This window comes from Oryctolagus cuniculus, chromosome 16 (assembly GCF_051225735.1).
Source record: "Oryctolagus cuniculus isolate XC-2025 breed Fujian yellow rabbit chromosome 16, ASM5122573v1, whole genome shotgun sequence".
Classification (NCBI taxonomy): Eukaryota; Metazoa; Chordata; class Mammalia; order Lagomorpha; family Leporidae; genus Oryctolagus; species Oryctolagus cuniculus.
Window position 1 is genome coordinate 61,377,884 of NC_142882.1, and position 23,263 is coordinate 61,401,146.

The 23,263-nt window shown below is 43.7% G+C and overlaps 1 protein-coding gene across 5 annotated transcripts in view; it reads left to right on the forward strand.

Moving 5' to 3' along the window:
• Positions 1–23,263, forward strand: part of BMPER (BMP binding endothelial regulator) — a 279,909-nt gene that overhangs the window by 189,742 nt on the left and 66,904 nt on the right. For all 5 annotated transcript variants that reach the window (XR_016222615.1, XM_002713750.6, XM_051853278.3 and 2 more), the window contains one exon: positions 2,652–2,988. Coding sequence is in view for 4 of the 5 variants with exons in the window: in XM_002713750.6 (XP_002713796.2) it covers positions 2,652–2,988 (337 nt within the window). In the remaining variant the exon portion in view is untranslated. The remainder of the gene's footprint in view (positions 1–2,651; positions 2,989–23,263) is intronic.

The window sequence follows — 23,263 nt, forward strand, 5'->3', positions numbered from 1 at the left end:
ATCGCTGTCTTCTCTTTATTCAGTTACTCTCAAGAGAAACTCTTTCCCATAGTCTTCTTCCTGCTTTTTAAAAGTTCATTTGATTACTTTTCTGAGCTCAGCCTCTTTTCCCAACCAAGACATCTTCTTTCATTTGCCTTGGACCAGGAATGCTTCTGCTCCTTTCATTTACTGTGAAGTGACTTCCTCACGGACCTCTCTGTTTATTTCTTGAGAAGCCCAGTTTTAGATCACTGACTTATTCTACCAATAACTCTTCCTAAACTAAGTCTCATGGCAGTTGTATAGCCTACTCACGAGAATACTATTTGGCCAGCCTTTTCTCCTGTTCTCTCTCCAAACTTGGGGAGTATCAGCTTTAGAATCTCACCTCTGAGTGCTTCCTCCTGAATTCATTGCATCACTCTGAAGCTGTTGCTTTATGCTAATTTCGTGTCCAGACAAGATCCATTCTTTCTCCTCTGTCCCTGTTCTTTTTTTTTTTTTTTTTTGAAAAATGCGTATTCCTATTTATTTGAAAGGGAGGAAGGGAGGGGAAGAGAGAGATCGATCTATCTCCTATCCCCTGGTTCGCTCCCCAAATGCCCACAATGGCTAGGGTGTGTCAGGTCAAAGCCAGGAGCTAAGTCTTTGAGCCATCCTCTGCTGCCTCCCCCCAGTGCATTAGCAGGAAGCTGGATTGGAAGCAGAGGCCAGTCTTGAACGTGGCCATTCTGATACGTATATGCCTGCCTCTTTCCCTCCCTTTTATTTCTCCTGCCCCATCACCACTGCAACCCCAAGTTTTAAGCATTTTTTCATTAGTTTAAGCTTGATATTTCAGTAACATAGACAAAACCTTTTAGGAAGAAGGTCATTTTGCTCTTTCCAAAGGTTCAGAACAGATACAATGAAAGACTTTTTTTTTTTTGGTCAGGGACTTAAGCAGTTAAGAGTTAAAAACCACACTTGGGCAGCAGAGACTTTTCTATCAGACGGAGACTTCCTTTGTGTTCCCCACTCCCAGGAGGCAGTGACGGTGACCAGGAGGATCCCTGCGACAGAAAGGACTTGGCCCATGTGGCTGTGGCCTTCACACCACCGTGGTCTGTTTGCATTCACTGGTATGTGATGCACTCATTCCCTGGAGGGCTCACACTCAGCCAGGCTTCTCCCAGAACAGTAAATAAGAATTTACCAACACACCCGGGACATAAAGAAGAACCTGGCTGACAAAATTTGTCATTTGCCTGGGGTAGAATGTCAAACTGGTTTTCATAAAGCCCCTCCCCTTTTCCTCTCTGGACAGTATCTTCACACAGAATATTAGGGTGGATATAATCACAGTTTTTCTTGATATGGTAGGCAAGCTTATTTGTATTATATGACAATGTAAGCTGATGTCTTACATGTAAAATAGAAATTCCACCATCTACCATTTAGAGGGGCCACTGGCTAGGGTGGGTTCTGCACATCTTGGGCCAACCTGTATGGAGAAATGTGTGAGTATTTTCTCTTGAAGAGGATGTATTCAGAAGCTACATATTTTTGACTCCAATATTCTCATTATAACAAATAAATTAGAAAGTTCACTTTGACATTGGGGTAATAATTACATGGGAGAATTTTTAGTAAAATGTTATTGAAAATTATCACAAAAGTTTATTAAAGGAACAGATTTCATGTATTTTTATATATAGTTCTAAGAACATAATGATAACTTCCCACTTTACCCTTCCTCCCAAGCTCCCACCCTCCCTCTTCCTTCCTTTCTTATTTTTCTTTAAATTTTTACAATGACTTAATTTCAATTTACTTTATAATCATAAGTTTAACCCTCTGCTAAGAAACACTTCAAGTTAGTAGAAAAACCACTGTTCCTCAAAAGTATAGACAAGTGCTATAAACAATAATCAAATCTCAGAATATCAATTTTGCTCATATAGATTACATTTTTTGTACTCTTATTAGTTACCACAAATCAGTTAAAACATCTGTATCACTATGTTTGTACCAACTCAACTCACAATAGCTAAGATATGGAATCAACCGAAATGTCCACCAACTGATGACTGGATATATATATATACACACACACACACACACACACACACATATATATACATATACATATATATATACACACATACACAAACATGCACACTATGGAATACTATTCAGTCATAAAAAATAATGAAATCCTGTCTTTCACAACAAAATGGATGCAATTGGAGACCATATGTAAGTAAAATAAGCCAGTCCCAAAAAGAAAATTATCATTTTTATTTCTTCTTACTTTCACACTGTAGTAGTCATTAAATAAATATAGGTACAATTTAGATCAACACAATTATTTTAGCAAATAGCAGAATATAAACCCTAGAGTAGCATGATCAAGGAATAGTCATCTATAGGAAAACCAGGGTTACATAAGGTATTTTAAAGCTAAACTTCGTAAAGTTTAAAGAGTCTAAGCCCCACAAGTAAGTCATTCATGTAATTTAAGAAGATATTCAACATAGTAAGTTTGAATGGTAACCAAGAATTTGGGCAGAGACTTGGTGTTCCTTCTTATAAAGACTGTCAGACATACTATGTGAAGATATGCACATTTGGGGATCACTGGTGGATTCAGGGGTAGTTGATCCTCCTTTCCGCTTTTTCTTCTCTAGGCTTGGAAATATCTTGGGATGGAGACAGTTTTGTGGAAGTCATGGCTGCCCCCCATCTCAAGGGCAAGCTGTGTGGTCTTTGTGGCAACTATAATGGACATAAACGTGATGACTTAATTGGTGGAGATGGAAACTTCAAGTTTGATGTGGATGACTTTGCTGAGTCCTGGCGGGTGGAGTCCAATGAATTCTGCAACAGACCCCAGAGGAAACCTGTGCCTGAACTGTGTCAAGGGACAGTGAAGGTAAAGCTCCGAGCCCATCGAGAATGCCAGAAGCTCAAATCCTGGGAGTTTCAGACCTGTCACTCAACAGTGGACTATGTCACTTTCTATAGGTAAGTAGGATATTCTAGGGGTTGGATTTAGGCTGCAGGCCAAGGATAGACTTGACCATTAAAAGGGCCTGTCAGATCTTTTGGTGTGAAAACAAGACCCCAGAGCATGGGGGAAACACTCACTTCTTTGTGTTCATCAGCTGGCCTTGTATTGAGTTATCCCCACACCACGCCTCAAATGTGGAAACTCCAGGAAGTAGTTCCTGGAGATCACCACTAGGAGATTCTGCTTTTGGGTCTGTGGGTTTACTAGGAAGCTGGTGACACTGCAGGGTGTTTTCCAGGTGTTAACTTGCTTCTGAGATTGGTATAGGGCAAAGGTAGTTTCCTGGAGTGGAATCTCAGATCACTCTGAGTGAATTTGGTTATTGCAGGTCAGAGACAGAGTTCAGGTTGGTCTTATGGTCTAGCCCAAACCAAACCTGCCCATGAAAAATAAGAAAGTGAAATGAGTCCAGAGTCAGGGGTCAGTAGAAGCCCTGCTGGAAGATGGAGGAAGGAGAGGGATCTGTGTAATTCCCTTTCACACAAAGCAGCTATTACTGAGGAGTCTTGGATTTGACTCGCTCTGGGCCGCAAGGTTGTGTTGGTGAGCTGATGCGTTTGGCCTGGTTGTCCTTCCATTGACTACACAACTGCACGGGTTGAAGAGCTATGGTCGCCTAGAACTTCAACCGCTGTGGATGTGGGCGGGAAGGAACATGAGATGAACACAGCCTTGTTTCAGTGACTTGCCTGTGCCTTTTAAAATTAGGAAACTCCTGTGGTCTCAAGCCACAGAGAGGTTATTTTTACTCTTTAATTGCCACCAGTTTATTTCCTCTAGTTCTCATCAAATGTGATCTTTATTTTTTATTTGATCTTTGTACATAAAAGATAAAGTTCTATAAAGGCGGCTCAAAGTAGAGTGGAAAAAAGACTGTCCTTGTCATCACAAATCCCTGAACATGGCTGCATCTGCCAAGCCATTTGGCTCCAACTCATCCATTTAGCTCTGCTAAGCCATTTTCCTGTTATGATTTGGATTCTTTCAGTTCCCATCTTTCTCCTCCCCGTACCAAGCCCCAGACCGACTCCACCTCTTGAGTGTTGAAACTGAGGGATTTTGGAGTGAGTTGAGCACCTGGGCAGCTGGGGCTTCCTTGGGAATCGAGACACCCTGGCTTGAAGGTGTGAGTGGAAGCAGAAGGGCATCCCAAGTAAGAGCTTTGCAGCCTCCCAGGGCTCACGAGCCAGGAGCTATACCCCTGGGAGTTGTACAGCTTGGAATAATTACCCAAGCTCTCTGAACTGCAGTTAGCTTATCTGTGAAGTTGGAATATTAAAGAGTCCACCTTGAGAGCTGCTGTTGAGATTCACTGTGGTTGTGAGCGTAAATGCTCGGGCTAAGCATGCTGCTCACACAGTAAGGACCCTGGGACTGCTGGCTGCTGTCCTTTCATCCACTGTTACTTAACTGATAGGCAGGAGTGAGGCCTCTTTTTGGGAGCTCCCCAGCCCCAGTTGCAGATTTGGATTGGAGCCTTCTCTGCTAAAAATCGAATGGAAAGACTATGCTTCTCCCAGGGTCCTGGCAGCATGAGCCTTTGGTTTTTACCCATTTCAAAGGAATATATCGAGAAAGAAATTGGAGAACAGGCCTGCAAAAATTAGTCTCTTTGTCCAAATGTCTATTTCTTTTCCTTTGGCAATTTAATTAGAGTCCCAGTCTCTGGACTTAAGCAGGAATAAGATGAGTGTGTTGGCAGCAGTTGTGAGAAACGATTTTGGTACACACAAGAGAGGGCAGGCAGATGCTCCCCCCTCCCAACCTGGAAAGGTGCCCCTGCAGTTCCAGCAGCACCATGGGGGGCTTCATGCTCTGAAGCTGGGCAGCTCATACACACATTCGTGCGTGGTGGTTCAGAAGAAGAGGTATGGTGGCTTGTGCCTTTGCCAGCTGTGGCAAGGTATAGTGGCAGAGTGCCCTTCCACAGTCAGCTCCTCTGCCTGGACAGGGCAGAGGAGCTCAGGGCAGTTCTGCCTGCCACACACCCTGCTGCTGCTGCTCTCAGTGTCCAGCAGGAGCTGCATCTGTTTAAGGATACATTGGTGGGGGCCGGTGCTGTGGCATAGCGGGTTAAAGTCCTGGCCTGAAGCGCTGGTTCTGGTCCCGGCTGCTGCTCTTCCAGCTCACTGCTATGGCCTGGGAATGAATTAGAAGATGGCCCAACTCCTTGGGCCCCTGCACCCACATGGCTCCTGGCTTTGGATGGGGGCAGCTTCGGCCGTTGAGGCCATTTGGAAGTGAGCCAGCAGATGGAAGACCTCTCTCTCTGTCTCTACCTCTCTCTGTAACTCTGTCTTTCAAATAAATAAAAATAAAATCTTTAAAAATACATATATAAGGGTGCATTGGTGTTGGCCAGTGTTGGGTAGAACTTAGGGGTTTCTCCCTTCTTCCAAGCACATGTATGTAGGAAAGGAAAACAGAGTGTAACCAACAAAGGTAATTCTCTTCTAAGGCAAGCTCCAGGGAGGAACAGAGCCCTGGCATTCTAGGGAAGCTTTGTGAAGCAGTGGACTGAATGAGCTGTGGGTAGGATGAATCCAAGCTGGGCCCAATCCCAGCTCTGCCACTTTCTAGCTCTGTGACCCCAGGAGGCAGCTGTTTCAGACTCCTCACAAGTTGATGTGGCAGTTACTCCCCAGCAGAATCGCTCTGAGGACTGAAGCTGGCGGGCAGTGTGGTGCAGGCCCTGTACGATGGCTGGTACCACTAGCACAGGGTGCACTGTTCTCCTGGGTCCCTTCCTTTCTATGGGACATCTTGTTTGCCTTTCTGATTGGTGAGATCTGTCCCCTGCTCACATCATGGAGAACTGATTAGATCGATTCTCACCAATGAATCCATGGAACAATTTCAAAAGGAACCCTCTCTCTTTTGTGACACTGAGTGAAGCAGTATAAGTAAACACAGCACTGCAGTTGCTTAAAAAGCTGCTATTTTTGTCTTATAATACCATGTGTTCATTGTCCATTTAAACAGTATTGAAAACACAAAGTGACATCCCACACGTGCAAATGGTTGCAGTATATTTTATATCATTGGTGGAATTTTTTAATAAAAATTATTTGTTTTAGAGGTATGCACATCCATGAACACACACACACACACACATACAGAAATTGACTAATAGATTTCCCATCCACTGGTTCCCTCTCCAAATGCCCATAATAGTTGCAGCTGGGCCAGGCCAAAGCCAGGAGACTGGAATCACTCTGGGTCTCCCTTTAGGCAGGGACCCAAGTGCTTGAGGCGACACCTGCTGCCTTGCAAGGTGCTCATTAGCAGGAAGCTGGGATCAGGGCCTGAGCCGGGACTTGAGCATGGGCACTTTGATATGGGATGCACATATCCCAAGAGACATCTTAATTACCGGGCCAATCACAAACCCACATTGGTGGAATTTGAAAATGAACTTGAATTTATGGCCAGGGCTGTGACTGTGACATACTTTTCTAGGAGCCCTTCAAGGATTCAAGAGAAGTGTCTTGGTATATCATGGGCGGTCTTATACATAAATTGTATAAAAATTGCATTTCTTTTATTTTCCCCTCATTCCTCCAAATAAATATCTGAAGTTTCCTTTAAGATCAAAGAATAAAAACTAACAGAATGTTCACACTCTTGGGCCCTGATGTGTGGGCAGCAGAGAGAAGGCAGGAAGTCAAGAGGCTATTTCTCTGAGAAAATGTTAGCTATTTTGGGCTTTCTTAATCATAAGACAAATTCCACAGGCAAATTCTATTATAAACAGGACACAGTGCTTCTTATAAGGTCCAAATAATAATTCTGATTTCTCTGAATTAGAGTTTACTTTTCAAATGTCTAAGCTTTATAACTCTTTTCAAAAATTTTGGTCTTTTACCCAATGCAACTTTTTCTTTTTAAAGATTTCTTTCTTTCTTTATTTGAAAGGTGCAGTTACGGGGTGGGGGGTAGGGAGACAGAAAAAGAAGGCTCTTCTGTCTGCTGGTTCACTCCCCAAATGGCTGCAGTGTCTGGAGCTGGGCCAGGAGGAGTCCAGGAGCCACAAACTCCATCCTGCTCTCCCACTTGGGCAGCAGGGGCCCAGGCACTTGTACACTCCTCTGCTGCTCTCCCAGGTGCATTCACAGGGAGCTCATCTGAAGTGGAGCAGCCGGGACTCAAACTGGCACTCATATGGGATGCTGACGTTGCTGGCAGTGGCTTCACTCCAGGGCAGCATTTGTAATAGTAAATTGACCATTCAGGAGTGGGGAACCTTCTTCCTAACAGTGACCTTTGGTTATTTATAACATCATTTGTGGGCCATACAATGACCAACTTAAAAATTAGCCTGCTATTGATTTATCGAATTCCAGGTCCTGCCTGTGGTTGCCTGGGCAGGGCCGGATCAGTTGATTTCATGGGCTTTATATGGCCCATGGGCTGGATGCTCCCCACCCCCACATGACAAACTGTCACTTTGTAAATGAATAAGAACTAGAGACCCATTAGTCAATACTTTCTTTTTTTCTCATTAGGGAAACTTAAAGGTTTGTTGATTTTTATTCACAAGTCAGCTCGATCCATTTTGGTTCATTTGACACAAAAATAGTCTATAGTTTAAATTTTTGTAATCAGAATAATTTGCTATAATCTATCAATTGACTGTGCCTTGGTGCAAAGTAATTCAATAAGAGATCATGTCAACAGGTTGACTGATGAGCTGCTGATTTGGTGTGGAGGGTTAAGCTGCTGTTTGCGATGCAACATCCCATACTGGAGTGCCAGGTCGAGTCTGGCTGTTCCATTTCCAATCCAGCTTCCTCCTGGTGCACCTAGGACGGCAGCAGAAAATGGCTCAAGTACCAACTGCTACTGTTGTTGGAGAATAGGATGGAGCTCTTAGCTTCTGGCTTCAGCTTGCCCAGCCCTGGCTATTGCAGCCATCTGGGGAGTGAACCAGCAGATGGGAGCGCTTTCTGTCACTTTGCCCTTCAAACAAAGAAAGAAAGAAGGGTTGACTTACTGTTTTGATAATGTGAATGAAGGCTTAGCTTACCTGGCTGACTTTTCCCGAAGTCAGGTAATCCTCCTTAATAATTTTTTGCATTACACTTCTTTGGTGTGTTATAGAGAATTCGTAGTAGCTAGAGAGGTCACACACTGTGGAAATCAGTGTGAGATCACATATGGAGACTCCCCTGTGGACACAATGGTGGGCGTGTCCTGTCTCTTTCCTCATTTTCATCCCTCCCCCCACCCAGCCTCAGGTTCCAGCTGAGAAATCCGAAGGGGAGTAAGAAGACCCCCACCATGAGACTCCCTTGAGATCCCACCCAGAAACCATTGTCAAACCCCTCTGATTTAGGGCACAGGGCAAGAGGAGCCCCAGGCAGCCTGGGGCACAGAGAGGGGCTGGGAGGTGGGCTGGGGCTATGTGGGCCGAACTGAGCAAGACCTTTGGCGCCTCATGCCCGCAAAACGTCAGCCGCAGGCTTTTCCCCTGACAGAGACCCACACCTTAGATGAAATAGTTGCAAGCAGATGTCGGCTGCCAGCAAAGCAGGCCTCTGAGGGCCAGGCAGAGCCGCGCTCGGGAGAAGTGGGAGGAATGACTGTGAGAGACGGTGCAGGCCGGGCGCTCACGGACCACAGCGTCCCCGGGCAGTGCTCCTCCGCCTTCGCCTTCGCCTTCGCCTTCGCCTTCGCCTTCGCCTTCGCCTTCGCGCAGTACAACCCGGCAGAGCGAAAACTCCGTCCGCTTGTTGGTTTGGGAAAGTGTCTGGGGATTCTCAGGCTAGGAAGTGATCTCTTCTTTCCACGCAGTGGTTTTTACAGCTGTAAAGAGTTGAAGTGACGCCAGAGGATGCACAGATGTGTCCTTTCCCGCGGAGGTGCTGGGAGGTAGGCGGTGGGAGGTAGCACAGGAGAACACTGGAGCTCTGACAAGACAAGGGTGTTGGATATGCTGGGGTCCTGGGGCCGCGGAGGCTTCCTTCCAGGGAACACCACAGACTTCCTGAATGTCTCACTTCGTGCTTCCCACCAAGGATACCGATCATTTATTAGGAAGCAAGGGGAGAGAAATGGGCAAGGAATACAGACTCTCCCCTCCCATTCTGTGTGTGTATGAGAAATTTTTATAAAACGAATTGCTATTCTGTGATGAAAATCAAGTCCGTTTCCCTTCAAAGAAGAACATGTTTGGGGCATGTTTGTTCACGTTTTAATCACTTGTAGAGAACTCCTATTGGCATATGAGTCCTAAATCCAATAAGATGTTCATTTTAAAGTGTGACATTTTATTTATTTATAAAATATTCATTCATTCATTCATTCATTCATTTGTTTATTCGTTTGTCACATTTAGTTTTCAGGATTGGTCACCCTGATTCTGTAATTGAGGTATGCCGGCACCAGATGGCAGTAGATTCTCCAGTTGTACCGCCTCTCAGACTCCTCCTGCCCTTGAAAATCCAAAATGCTTTTCTTGCTAATTAGCTCTCAGCAGGCCCCACCCCTCACCTTGAAAGGGCTTCTCTAAGCTACTCCTTAACCCAGATCTAAATATACAATTCACATCCCTGACTCTTGGGCAAGTCATTCTCTTCCTCCTCGACATGCCTTCATCTTCTACGTGGATGGAAGCTGAGGTACTGCTCCAGTTTCCTCCCGGGCCTCTGATGCCACTCTCTAGTCTTCCAGTTACTCTCCTTGCGTTTCTTACCCTTTAGCACATATGCTGCACGTTGCCGTGCCCTTGTCTTTCCCCGGCACTGAAGTTTAAGTTCCCTGGAGAGTGGGGGGGATGTCTTTTTCTACCCTTCTGAATCTTACCCAGCACCACCACAAGAAGCGCCACTCTTTCCAGTGGGCTTCTCACCCCTACCTGCTCTGATCTACTTGAGACTTGGGTGCATCATGGGTCTTTATGCTCATGCTGAGTTAGGTACTTAGAGTCAGACTGTACACACTGTGCATCTTTTTTTTTTTTTTTTTTTTTTGACAGGTAGAGTTAGACAGTGAGAGAGAGAGACAGAGAGAAAGGTCTTCCTTCCATTGGTTCATCCCCCACATGGCCGCTACGGCTGATCAGAAGCCAGGAGCCAGGTGTTTCCTCCCGGTCTCCCATGTGGGTGCAGGACCCAAGCACTTGGGCCATCCTCCACTGCCCTCCCGGGTCACAGCAGAGAGCTGGACTGAAAGAGGAGCAACTGGGACTAGAACTAAGCACCCATATGGGATGCCGGTGCCGCCACAGGTGGAGAATTAACCAAGTGAGCCATGGTGCTGGCCCCGTGGTTGCACCTTTTAAAGGTACTTTCTGGTTAGAGTGAGCGGAGCCTCTGATGCACCCACACTCACCAGCACTTCTTACTGCGTGAGGTTACCACCGTGGCTGACAGCAGCAGGCAGCCTGAGGCCTCTCAGCCTCCACTCTTCCTCTGCATACTCACAGATCACTCTGGGCCAGGCTCTTCTCCTATCCCTCAGCCAGTGTTTGGCCTTACACAGTATTTTTCTCCACAGATGTTTCTGCCCTGACCTTTTTCCAATTGGTTTTAGGACCTCAAATTAGCCTCCTATCATGACAACACAATAACCGGATCTCTGATGGGGTCCTTTTGCGAGGCCAGCTGGCGCTCTGCCCTGGCACCACTCAGCATTCCTGCAGAGAAATCCCTTCTCTCTTGCTTTGTCCTTGTCTTAGAGTATCTTGCCAGGCTGGACCCAAATCCTTGTGGCGGTTTCCCTTCAACCTCATCCTTTCCTACTGAGCCACTCCAGAAACCCACGAGGAAGGTCTTGGAGTTCTTCCTGGCCGTCTGGGCTTTGGCTCTGTAGGACCTGTCCCGGTTAGATCAGCTTCCTTGGAGCAGAATAGAAGGAAAGACAGGAGTCCTCAGAAAAGCATGAGGATGCTTGGAACATTAGTTTACACAAATCTAAAATCCCATCGGGTTTAATTTTTCATTTTTTTTTTTAAGAGAGATACTACCCTTTAAAGAAGAGGTAGTAAGAACAATGGATAGGGTAGCCTTAGAGGGGAGACTGGCTACAGTTAACCAACTACAGTTAGAGAGTGCACAGTTCATCCAAGACTACCCTCACTTCTAACATCACCGTTTCAGAGGTGCGCCCCAAACCACCCTGATAGTCTGTAATTTGCTAGAATGATTCCCAGAACTCCATAAAGGCTGTTATGTTCACGGGCATCATTTATTATAAAGACAAGATTCAGATTAAAATCAGAAGGGACACCTAGGCCAAAACATGACCTAAAAGGGGTTTGTGCTATTCTCTCCCATAGCTCATAGACTGGCCTTGCCTCCTCTTGGCCACAGTGTGACAGTATTCACTGGGTTTTACCAACCAGGGAAGCTCACCCAAGCTTTGGTGTCTGGAGTGTTTCCTGGGGCTTGACCACATCTGTCCTTGTGGCTGACATGTCCCAGCTCTTCAGGGAAGTTTAATGTGTTGAGGTCTTTAGTTGTCAGTTTCTCTGGAGGTTGGAACTCTGATCACACGACCCAAAGCCACATAGCTAAATCCTGTTGGTGGGTTGTGTGATGACCAAAGCCACAGGCAGGATGCTCCAGGGACCTAGAGATCACCTTCCAGTAGTTGAAGATCAGATTCTCTTGGGTCAAGGTTAATTCTTACAATGTAACCTTCCTGGCTCAAGGCTAATTATAACTTGAGTTTGATTTTATAATTTTAGTTTTGCTTTTACTTTAAGCATAAACATTGCAGCATCCTGCAGTGTTTCTCCTCAGAAAATTGCCTTCGAGATGCAATTAGAGGAGGCCTTTGAGCACAGATGTGAGTGAATGTCATTGTAGCAGGTAAAACACTAATTATTTTGCAGCATCTCTTGGCTGCTTAGGTGACTTCTTGATTACTTCTTGGTGAGCAGGAGGCGGTATGGTGTAATTTCATTATGTTTCCATTATTTATGGGTATGAAGCCCTGTGGGCTGATGAGGATGAAGCTGATATGAGTAGTGTTTTCCTCATTTCACTCTTGAGATAATCGAGGCACTGAGAGATGAGCAGGTCCCCAGGAGCATTTGGTTTTGAGTCTCCGTCTGAGACCTTGACAAGGGCTGCCATGGTGGATCCACGTCTGCCCTGTTAGGTTTTCATGTATGCTGCATTTATTTCTTCTTACTATGACCTTCAAGGGAGCATCTGAACAGTGCCAGGTCCTGAGCATGAGCACTTGGGACTGTACCAGCAAGATAAAACTTTGCCTCCACAGAACTTATATTCTACTGTGAGAATATAAGCCCATTCCTCTTTGTGAGAAGCATAACGGAGGAAATAGGGTGATATGACATGTGGTCCTGGAGGTGCTGCCTTTAACTTAGGTGGACAGGAAAAGCCTTTCCGGGGAGTGCTCCTGTGAGAGGAGCCAGCTCTCCACAGGAGGAGCAGGTGAGAAGTTCACTGTGGTCGGTGGAGTGGCAGCCCCCATGCTGGAAAGGACAAAAGGAGGCTTCCACGGCTGCTGCTTGGTAGAAAGTGATGGGTAACATGGTACAAAACAAGTGCAGAGCAGCCATCACGTAGGCTTTGCAGCCAGACCACCTGGGTTGACTTGGAAGCTCCTCCACGCATGTACATGTGTTGCCATTGGGTGGTTGAATGCACCTGTTGAGGCCCAGAAGGATGACCCATGTGTAAAAGTGGATGATGGGGGACCTACCGCATCGCTGTCATTGCTGTGAGAGTTTGTGGTGAGGATTGCATCAGGCATTCCATGTCAGGTGCTCATTCTGGCCAGGCACAGGGAAGATTTTCAGTCAGGCTAGCTGGATTGTTAATAATATTTCATCACATTGAAATGGAAACCTGTTTTGTGTGGAGTTTGCTTTTGGAATGACCCAAGCCATCTGGTGCTGCTTCTTGAAGCAATGTTTTTCTTTTATTTTACATGATTATTTCTAAGCCCATCTGGAAGAATTTCTTCCTATCATGTGCAGAAATTGATACTTTTCCCTAAAACAAAACAAAAGAAAAACCAGACATTATTTTGGAATTAATTTAAATTTCCATAATGCGCTCTTTATAAATTACTTCAATGGAGAAGATTGAACTGGAAGGGAAGATGAAGAAGGGATAATTAATTCTACAAGATGGATATGCATATCTGAACTTAAAAACTAATAGACTTATCCCCAGTGTGTTTCACAGAGAAGAGATTGAGAAGTTCATGTGTCTTGTTCCCCCCCCCCCCCCTCAGGGACAGAATTTGAGGGTACTTCCAAAAGTCTGTGGGAAAATAGGATTGAATAAGCTGATTTGCAGGTAAATGTTTTGAAATCCATGTGCAGTATTCTCAGAATACTCATTTTCCATGAACTTTTTGAATACTCCTTGTAGACATAGATTTTGGAATTCTTTTGCAACAAATAAGCACCTTTTAGTTCCATTTTTCCAGAAATTTTTTCAAGTACTCTCATCCAGGGTATAGGGAAAGAAGGGGTGTTTGACGCATTTTCACTTCTTGATGCCAATATTCTCTGCATTGTGAAACAGTGCAGTAGGCATAGTTTATCCTCTGTGTGATGACTCACTCAAGGCTAGTATTGGGGTATCAGTTGCAGTTAGGAGCTTATTTCCCCTGAGGGAAGGAGGGAGCTCCTGAGCTCTGTTTAGCATTTCTACCTTTTTAAGTTGTTTTTGTCTTTACCATAGCTTCTTCTTACCCTACTTCCTTCTCTGCATTAGATGGCAAGAATAATGTTCATTTATATTGTAGGCAAATTGTGGGAATAGAGCAAGAACTGTGGGACACAGGCTTTAGTTTTCTCCTTTTCCCAGTGACTATTACACAGTTCAGGTCAAGTTTGTGATCCATTTCATTCAAATATAGAGAACTTCAGGGCATGGATTTTATCTTTTAAAAACTAATCTGAGACCTCATTTTCTTTTTTTTTTTTTGCCATTTTAGAAAATAGTTTATTTTGAAAGATGAAACAAAACAATTTATTAACTTATTAATGTTGTAATGTACCAGTTAGATATTGCTATGTAACAAATTACCCCAAACCATAGTTTTTTTTTTTATAGAAAGCTTTTATTTAAGAAATATAAATTTTGAAAGTACAACTTTTGGATTATAGCTGTTCTTCTTCCCATACCCGCCTTCCCACTCCCAAACCATCCCATTTCCTACTACCTCTCCCATCCTATTCTTCATTAAGATTCATTTTTAATTATCTTTATATATAGAAGATCAACTCTATACTAAGTAACAATTTTAGCAGTTTGCACCCACACAGATATACAAAATATAAAGTACTGTTTGAAGATTAATTTTACCGTTAATTCTCATAGTACAACACATTAAGGACAGAGGTCTTAGATGGAGTGCAAATGCACAGTGACTCCTGTTGTTGATTTAACAATTGACATTCTTATTTATGACATAATTGATCACCCGAGGCTCTTGTCATGAGCTGCCAAGGCTATAGAAGCCTCTTGAGTCCACAAACTCCGACATTATTCAAACAAGGCCATAATCAAAGTGGACGTTCTCTCCTCCCTTCAGAGAGGAGGTCCTTTTCTCATTTTCTATATTCTGCATCTTGTTTGTAGGCTAACTTAAATCCTTTCTAGAACAAATTTGGGGATAAGTGACACCTCTGAACTTCAGTCTTTTTCATCGTAGAATAGAAATCGTCTTTTCCCCCAACAGGTCCTTATGAAGCTAAATGAGGTTTCTCTTGTAATCTCAAGAAGGAATGGCTAAGGAGTCTAATCCCTCAGACCGTGATATGGATAGGATCGGGTTGTCTTGAAGAGGACTTGCTGAGCCCTGTAGTGTCAGGTTGCCCTTTGGAAAATCAGTACACCCACTAGGGTGCCAGTGCTCCTCAGAATCACCAGTGCCTCAGTGGCTGCCACACACAGATGGGTTGAAACGTGTATGCATGATGGGTGCAGTATGGTGACTCCCAAGTGGACATGTGCAGCACCTTGTGAAATCAGCTGCCCTTCTGGCAGAGCCTTCTCAGAGAAGGCACGCTGGCTCCTGTGCTGGTCAGGGAGCAGCATCAGGGCTTTGGACCAGGGTTCAGTTCTGGATGGATTTTGATGGCCGGGTTGGCAAAGATTCAAATAGTTGGGGCATGCGCAAATAAGAAGTAGGAGGGGAAGCTTTTGCATCCAGGGTGCTCCAATATATCAGTCTCGGTTTACATGAAAATCTGCGCATCAGTCTTGTTATCTTCTGGCTTGGCAAGTAAAAAGAGCAGCAGGGATGCTGCCCTGTCTGTGCTGCTTACACACACAGATGGAGCAATTGCAGCTGGGAACCAAATATTCAGAAATGTGCATATCTTAAAGAGGAAAAAATACAGGGGCTGGAGATTTTATTAAGGAAGAAAGTGCTGAGAAAATTATATTCTTGTATTTGAAGGCCTGTTTTCTAGACTAATGGTTAATTATTCATGTCTAGAAGTCAATGAAATCAATCAATAATAAATTAAAATACATATATATCACCCATTGTAAAGAAAAAAGGAGCATACATTCTTTCATAGTCATGATTAATTGATTACATAATTACACCAGGCATTGCTCAAGGTGCTGGAGACATGGCAGTGAATGAGATAAATGAGTCCTTGGACTCCCAGCACTGACAGTGCAGGGTTGTGAGTAACAAGGTGAGTAAATAGGAAGGTTGAGATGGAGGGATGTTTTCTGACAGAGCATGTACTGGTTGCTATGGCAGCCCTTACCCTGCTAGGGGGTTGCCTTCCTGAAGGAGGCAACTTCTTGGGCTGAAACCCTAAGTGTTTGTCCAGTTGAACTGGACAAAACAGAAAGTAGAGAACAAAAGAAAAGATTCCACCAATAGAAGACAACACCTTCAAAACCATGGAAGGCAGTGAGAGGCTGGCAGAGGCAGCCACCAAAAAGATGCACCATGGGATGTGCCATCAGCGTCCAGGCTTGTGGATAAAGAGTCGGCAGCAAAGGAGAGGCCGGGTTAGCACGGTTTCATGCCTAAGCATCAATCAGATGTTAAGCGGGTGCCCTGTGGTGTTTTTCATCGTTAACTGGGGGCAGGCTATGATGAACAGTGCTTTAGTGAGCTCAAGCTCATTTGTTCATCATGCATTTATTTCTTGAATGGTTTTTTTATGCCTACTATAATCCGTGTGCTATGTCAGTAGCTTTAAAACTTTAGCATAAATCAGAATCACCTGCAGAGCTTATTCAGTGAGTCTATGTGAGGCTTCAGAATTTGAGTTTCTAATAAGTCCCCGAGGCAGGTGCTGTGGCATAGTAGGCAAAGCCTCTGCCTGCAGTGCCGGCATCCCATATGGACACCAGTTCAAGTCTCAGCTGCTCCACTTCTGATCCAGCTCTCTGCTAATGTTCCTGGAAAAGAGCAAAAGATGGCCCAAGACCTTGGGCTCTTGCACCCACATGAGAGACTGGAAGAAGCTCATGGCTTCAGATTGGCCCAGTTCCGGCCATTGAGGCCATCTGGGGAGTGAACCAGCAGATGGAAGATCTCTCTCTCGCTCTCTGCCGCTGCCTCTGCCTCTCTGTAAGTCTACCTTTCAAATAAATAAATAGATCTTTAAAAAATAAGCAATTAAATACGTACATTTTTAAAAGTTCCCAAGTGGTGCTGGGGCCTTGGGGACCACACCTTGAGAACCACTGACTTGATGAAGGAATTACAAGAAGAGCCATTCCAGGTTCTTGAAGATCCTGAAGGGACCTTAATTCTTTGACACTTTCACTAGCCCACAGAGTGTATAAGGCTTGTAAAATTATTTGGCCCTGCCAAGGCAATTGCAGATGGGACTCAAAATTCAGTAAGTCTATAGCAGGCTGATTTTTAAGTTGATAATTTTGTATAGATGGAAAATGATGTTACAAATATGCAAATAACCCATGGCAGAAAAATGTTTCCCCACCTCTGCCTCAAAGGCAGTTATTTGATGGAGCGTAAGTTTCTTTTGTTGTTGGTCTCCAAACCTTACAGACAGGAATGCAGAGTGAATTGATGAGTAACAGGGTTAGGAATTTAAGAGTACAGGTACCAAAGTAAACCTTTTTATGTCTTTTTTGTAAGCAATTGGATGCTGATCTTAGTCCCACCTCATTCATAGTCACATCTAGTGGAAGTGCTGATCTTGCTTGGCTGGATCATTGGGGAAGCCAGAATTGGAGTCCAGGATCAATATTCTCCTGGTCACCGAGATGGTTTCCAGAGAGGCCAGTGTGGGCGACCATCCTGCTAGCTTTTGGATGAATCATTAAGGACCCAGCAAACGAAGGAAGGGAAAACATTGGATAGAATATGGCTTTGTTGCTGGACAGATCAATAGCCCTGTGTTCCTATGCAGAGGCAGAGCTGCCCAAATCTGCTCCTCTCTATTTACAGGATGGAGAAGCCCAGAGCCAGGAGCCCAGGCCCGTGCACCAAGAGCAGCCAACCGGATGTATCCCTAAAAAAAGTGCTTCCTTTTCGCTGGCTTCAGGCATTAAAGAGTCTGGTCAGTGGGCACAGAAAATACAGAAATACATGCTCTGCTAGGAAAGGGGAAAATCTGGTGACAATACTGGAATTAATAATGCTTTTCACATGAAAGAGCTGTTCTTTATGATCTTTACCATCTTACCTAGTGTTTGGGGTTTAAAAGAGGTTTCTTCATTGCATCCCAGCAGCCCATGTGTGAGCATGAAGGTAGATTGTGTTTGAGCTCAAAGAATCTGGGCCAGAAGACCTTTCAGAACCTCTGAAAGCTTTTCCATATGAAAAGGAAACCAGGAAATTAGAGTCTTCATTTTGTCTTTGTGATCAAAGCCAGGGAGGAAGGATATTGAGCAGATACTGACCTGTAGTTTTGTGGCCACTGTTAGGATTTATTGACCTAAACAGCAAATAAGGAGTGCGAGGAAGCTGAGGTCAGAATTAACATCAGGGGAAAACAAGATCAGATGTTGGCTATAAACGGAGGGCTGTATTGTTGCAGATAATGAGTGCATTGTCTATGGTAATAACTGTAGGAGGTAATGGCAATCATGGTAGCTAGCTTCCACTGAATATGTATTGTGTGCCTAGAACTCTGGGAAGTCTAATAGTGTCTCACGGTATTAGTAATAATGGCCAATACTCCAGTGAAGGGATGAGTAAGACTTTGGATATCCGAGTTCCCTCTGTGTGCCCAGCAGCAGCTGAAGGTCATCCCTGCGTTTGCTAGGGTGCTTCAAAAAGTTCCTGGAAAGTGGAATTAAGAGACAGCATTTATCTTGGTGCTGAAATCTGTACATTCGGAGGATCTTTAAAAACTCATGAAAAATGCATGTTATGAAAAAACTGTGCATGAATTTCAAAATCTTTTTCACCAAAATATATCATTTAATTCCATTTTTCATGACCTTTTTGAAGTACTTGTATTACTCATTTTTTGTGAACGAGGTAGCCAAACTTGAAGGAGTTACAGATATTGTCCAAGATGCCCAGGCAAGAAAGGGACAGAGTCAGGATTTGAAATCAAATCTGTCTGACCCAGAGTTGGTGCTTTTTTTTTTTTTTAAACAATTAAGGGAGATTTATTTATTTCATATTGTTTTGGAGTTTGTAAGTAGGAAGTTTCATTTTTTTTTTATTTAATGAGCATAAATTTGCAAAGTACAGCTTATGGATTACAATAGCTTCCCCCCCCCCATAACTTCCCTCCCACCCACAATACTCCCCTCTCCCACTCCCTCCCCCTTCCCTTCACATCAAGATTAATTTTCAATTATCTTTATATACAGAAGATCAATTTAGCGTATATTAAGTAAAGATTTCCACATTTTGCTCCCACACAGAAACAAAGTGTAAAATACTATTTGAGTACTATTTATAGCATTAAACACCTAAGACTAATTGTGTATTTTTTTTTTTTTTTTTTGATAGGCAGAGTGGACAGTGAGAGAGAGACAGAGAGAAAGGTCTTCCTTTTGCCGTTGGTTCATCACCCTCAATGGCCGTTGCGGCTGCCGGCGCACCGCGCCGATCCGAAGCCAGGAGCCAGGTGCTTCCCCTGGTCTTCCATGTGGGTGCAGGGCCCAAGCACTTGGGCCATCCTCCACTGCACTCCCTGGCCACAGCAGAGAGCTGGCCTGGAAGAGGGGCAAGCGGGACAGAATCCGGCGCCCCGACCGGGACTAGAACCTGGGGTGCCGGCGCCGCTAGGCGGAGGATTAGCCTATTGAGCTGCGGCGCCAGCTACCTAATTGTGTATTAATTACAGAGTTCAACCAATAGTTTTAAGTAGAATGTAAAATTCAACTTTTGTATTGTTGTGGCTTCCCCCCCACAACCTCCTTCCCTCCCGTGGCCCTCCCCTCTCCCACTCCCTCTTCTATCCTGCCCTTCATCACGTTTCATTTTCAATTACCTTCATATACTGAAGATCAACTTAGTATATACTAAGCAAGGATTTCAACAGGCTGCACTCACACAACCGAACCAGGTATAGGGTATTGTTCGACTAGTAGTGTTGTTTTTGAATTTCATAGTTAAACACATTAAGGACAGAGATCCTACGTGGGGAGCATGAACCCAGTGACTCCCGTTGTTGATTTAACAATTGGCACTCTTATTTATGATGTCAGCAATCACCCGAGACTCTTGCTACGAGCTGTCTAGACTATGGAAACACCTTGAGTTCAGAGTTGGTGCTTTTGACCATCACCACTGTGATACAGTAATAGTTCGTCCTGGTAACCCATCATCTATCCCCAATTTTCTGCATTTTCTAAGGTGAGTTAAAACACTTGGGCTTTGCAGATATTTCATAATCTACAATTTATTTTTCATTTCAAAGAATTTATTTTAAAAGTTTTTTCACTAAATTGGCTCGCCCAACTTTGAAAGTACTATGTTGTGACTTATGCTGCTTGAATTTTAAGTAAACAAATTCCATAGTATGTGACTTCTATGTGTTTAAATTTTGTTTATGTATTTAATTTACTTGAAAAGGTTGAGAGAAAGAGAGTGTGAGAAAGAGAGAGTGATAGTTGGATCTTCCATCTGCTTCCAACTGCCTGCAAGAGCTGGGCTGGACCAGACCAAAACCAGGACTCTGTGTCTCCTGCATGGGTGGCAGAGACCCAAGTACTTGAGCAATTATCTGCTGCTTCCCAGGCTGTGCATTAGAGGGAAGTTGGTTAAGCAGAGCTGGGACTTAAAACTTGGTACTCCAATATGAAATGCCGATGCTCCAAGTAGCTACTTAATTGCTGCCCAAATGCCTATCCTCCTATTAGTCTTTTTTAAAGAGAAATATGTGAATTTCAAAATGGTGGCTGTTATTTTGTGTGTGTGTGTGTGTGTGTGTGTGTGTGATTCATAATATTAGTTCTAGAAAATATGCCATTGATGACTCTGCCATGAAAGGCTGACTTCTTCATGAAACTGGGATCTTCAAACTTAATGCTATGTACTTACATTTTCCCATCATCTCTTCTTTTGCTTTTATGACTACTTAGAAAGAATTTTGAAAGAAGTACAGATTTTGTATTTCACACCTTGCTTGTAATGTTCTTTTTTGAGTTTTACATTTTTCCTTTTAAAAAATTATTTATGGGGCCAGCACTGTGGCTCACTTGGTTAATCCTCTGCCTTTGGTGCCAGCATCCCATGTGGGCTGCCGGGTTCTAGTCCTGGTTGCTCCTCTTTCAGTCCAGCTCTCTGCTGTGGCCTGGGAAGGCAGTGGAGGATGGCCCAAGTGATTAGGCACCTGCACCCACATGGGAGACCAAGAAGAAATACCTGGCTCCTGGCTTCGGATCGGCACAGCACCAGCCGTGGCAGCCATTTGAGGAGTGAACCAACGGAAGGAAGACCTTTCTCTCTCTCTCTCTCTCTCTCTCTCTCACTTTCTAACTCTGTCAAATAAAAAAAAAAATTTTTTTTTGACAGGCAGAGTGGACAGTGAGAGAGAGAGACAGAGAGAAAGGTTTTCCTTTGCTGTTGGTTCACCCTCCAATGGCCGCCGCGGCTGGTGCGCTGCGGCCGGTGCATCGCGCTGATCTGAAGCCAGAAGCCAGGTGCTTCTCCTGGTCTCCCATGGGGTGCAGGGCCCAAGCACTTGGGCCATCCTCCACTGCCTTCCTGGGCCACAGCAGAGAGCTGGCCTGGAAGAGGGGCAACTGGGACAGAATCCGGCGCCCCGACTGGGACTAGAACCCGGTGTGCCGGCGCCGCTAGGCGGAGGATTAGCCCAGTGAGTTGCGGCGCTGACCAAAATATTTATTTTTTAAGATTTTAATGTTTTGCCATAATCACTTCATATAGATATTATATATGAATATTCATATCACATATTGTAGGATTCATGACATTGATCCTAAAGTGAGGAAAGAAGGTTATATTATGTAGACACTATGATTCGGTGAAGACAATATTTATACAGCAAATAATATGACATACACGTATTTTAGTATGCTCTACACATTAACTTTCATATATGAGAAAAAAAGTGGTATTTTTCTTTCTGTGTCTGACTTATTTCACTTGGCATAATCCAGTTCTATTCATTTTGCTGCAAACGTCATGATTTCCTTATTTTATGGCTGTGTAGTATTTTGTCATGTGTTTACCACGTTGTCTTTATCCAGTCCTTAATTGAAGGACATTTAGGTTGATTGGATATGTTTACTATTGTGAATTAGGCTACAAATAAATATGGAAGTGCAGGTATCTTTATGTTGTTATTAATTGATGTGAAACTCATAATTTAATGATTCTTAAATTTTGAGAGTGTATAGTTATTTTGGAGATTCTAAAGACAGCTAATTTTTCCATTTCCCAGAAAAATCGTGACCATATCTGTATATCTAACAGGGGATTCTTTATCTAGAAGTCAGTGGAGATGAGATTAAGAAATCCTCCTGAATTAATATCAGCAAAATGTCCATACCATAATTCCAAAAGGAATTTACAGATTCAATGACATCCCAATCAAAATAACAGCGATATTTTTCTCAGATCTAATAAGCAATGCTAAAATTCATATGAAACCACAAGAGACCCTGAATAGCTAAAGCAATCTTCAACAACAAAAACAAAGCCAGAGGCATCACAATAACAGATTTCAAGACAGGGCAGTTATAATCAAAATAGCCTGGTTTTGGTGCACAAATAGACATCTAGATCAATAGAACAACATATAAAGTCCAAAAATTCATCCATGAATCTACAACCAAGTAATATTTGACAAATGAGCTGATACCAACCCCTGGAAAAAGGACAGTCTCTTCAATAAATGGTGGTGGAAAAATTGATTTACACATGCAGAACTATGAAACAAGATCCCTATCTCACATCTTATACAAAAATCAACTCAAAATGGATCAAGGTCCTAAATCTGATATCTTCAAGTTACTTGAAGAAATCATCAGGGAAACTCTGCAAGACATTGGCAATGGTAAAGAGTTCTTGGAAAAGACTCCAGAAACATAAGAAATAAAGACAAAAATAGACAAATGGTGATTACATCAGGCTAACAAGTTTCTACACTGAAAAGGAAACACTTAACAAAGTGAAGAGGCAACTGACAGAATGGGAGAGAATATTTAAAAACTATGCAGCTGATAAAGGATTAATATCCAGGATATGTAAAAAGCTCAAGAAACTCAATAAAAATAAAACAAACAATCCAGTTAGGAAATAGGCAGAAGGGAGCCAGCACTGTGGCATAGAAGGTTAATTCTCTTCTTGCAGTGTCAGCTTCCCATATGAGCACTGGTTGAAGTTCAGGCTGGTCCACTTCTGATCCAGCTCCATGCTAATGTGCCTGGGAAAGCAGTGGAGCATGGCCCATGTACCTGGGACACTGCACCCATGTGGGAAACCAAGAAGAACTCCTGGATACTGGCTTCAGATTGGTCCAGTTCTGGCCATTGAAGCTATCTGGGGAGTGAACCAGCAGATGGAAGATCCTGCCCCCCCCCCCCCCCGGTCAAAACTGCCTAGCAAACAAAAATAAATCTTTTTTTAAAGAATGAGAGAACTGGGCAAAGGACATGAACAGGCAATTTTCAAAGGATGAAATACGAATGTCTAACAAACATATGAAAAAATGCTCAGGATCACTAGCCACCAGAGAAATGCAAATAAAAACCACAAATGAGGTATCACCTCACCCAAGTTAGAATGGCTGTCATCCAAAAATCAAAAGACAATAAATGCTAGTGAGAACATGGGGGAAAAGGTACCCCAGTCCACTGTTGGTGGGAA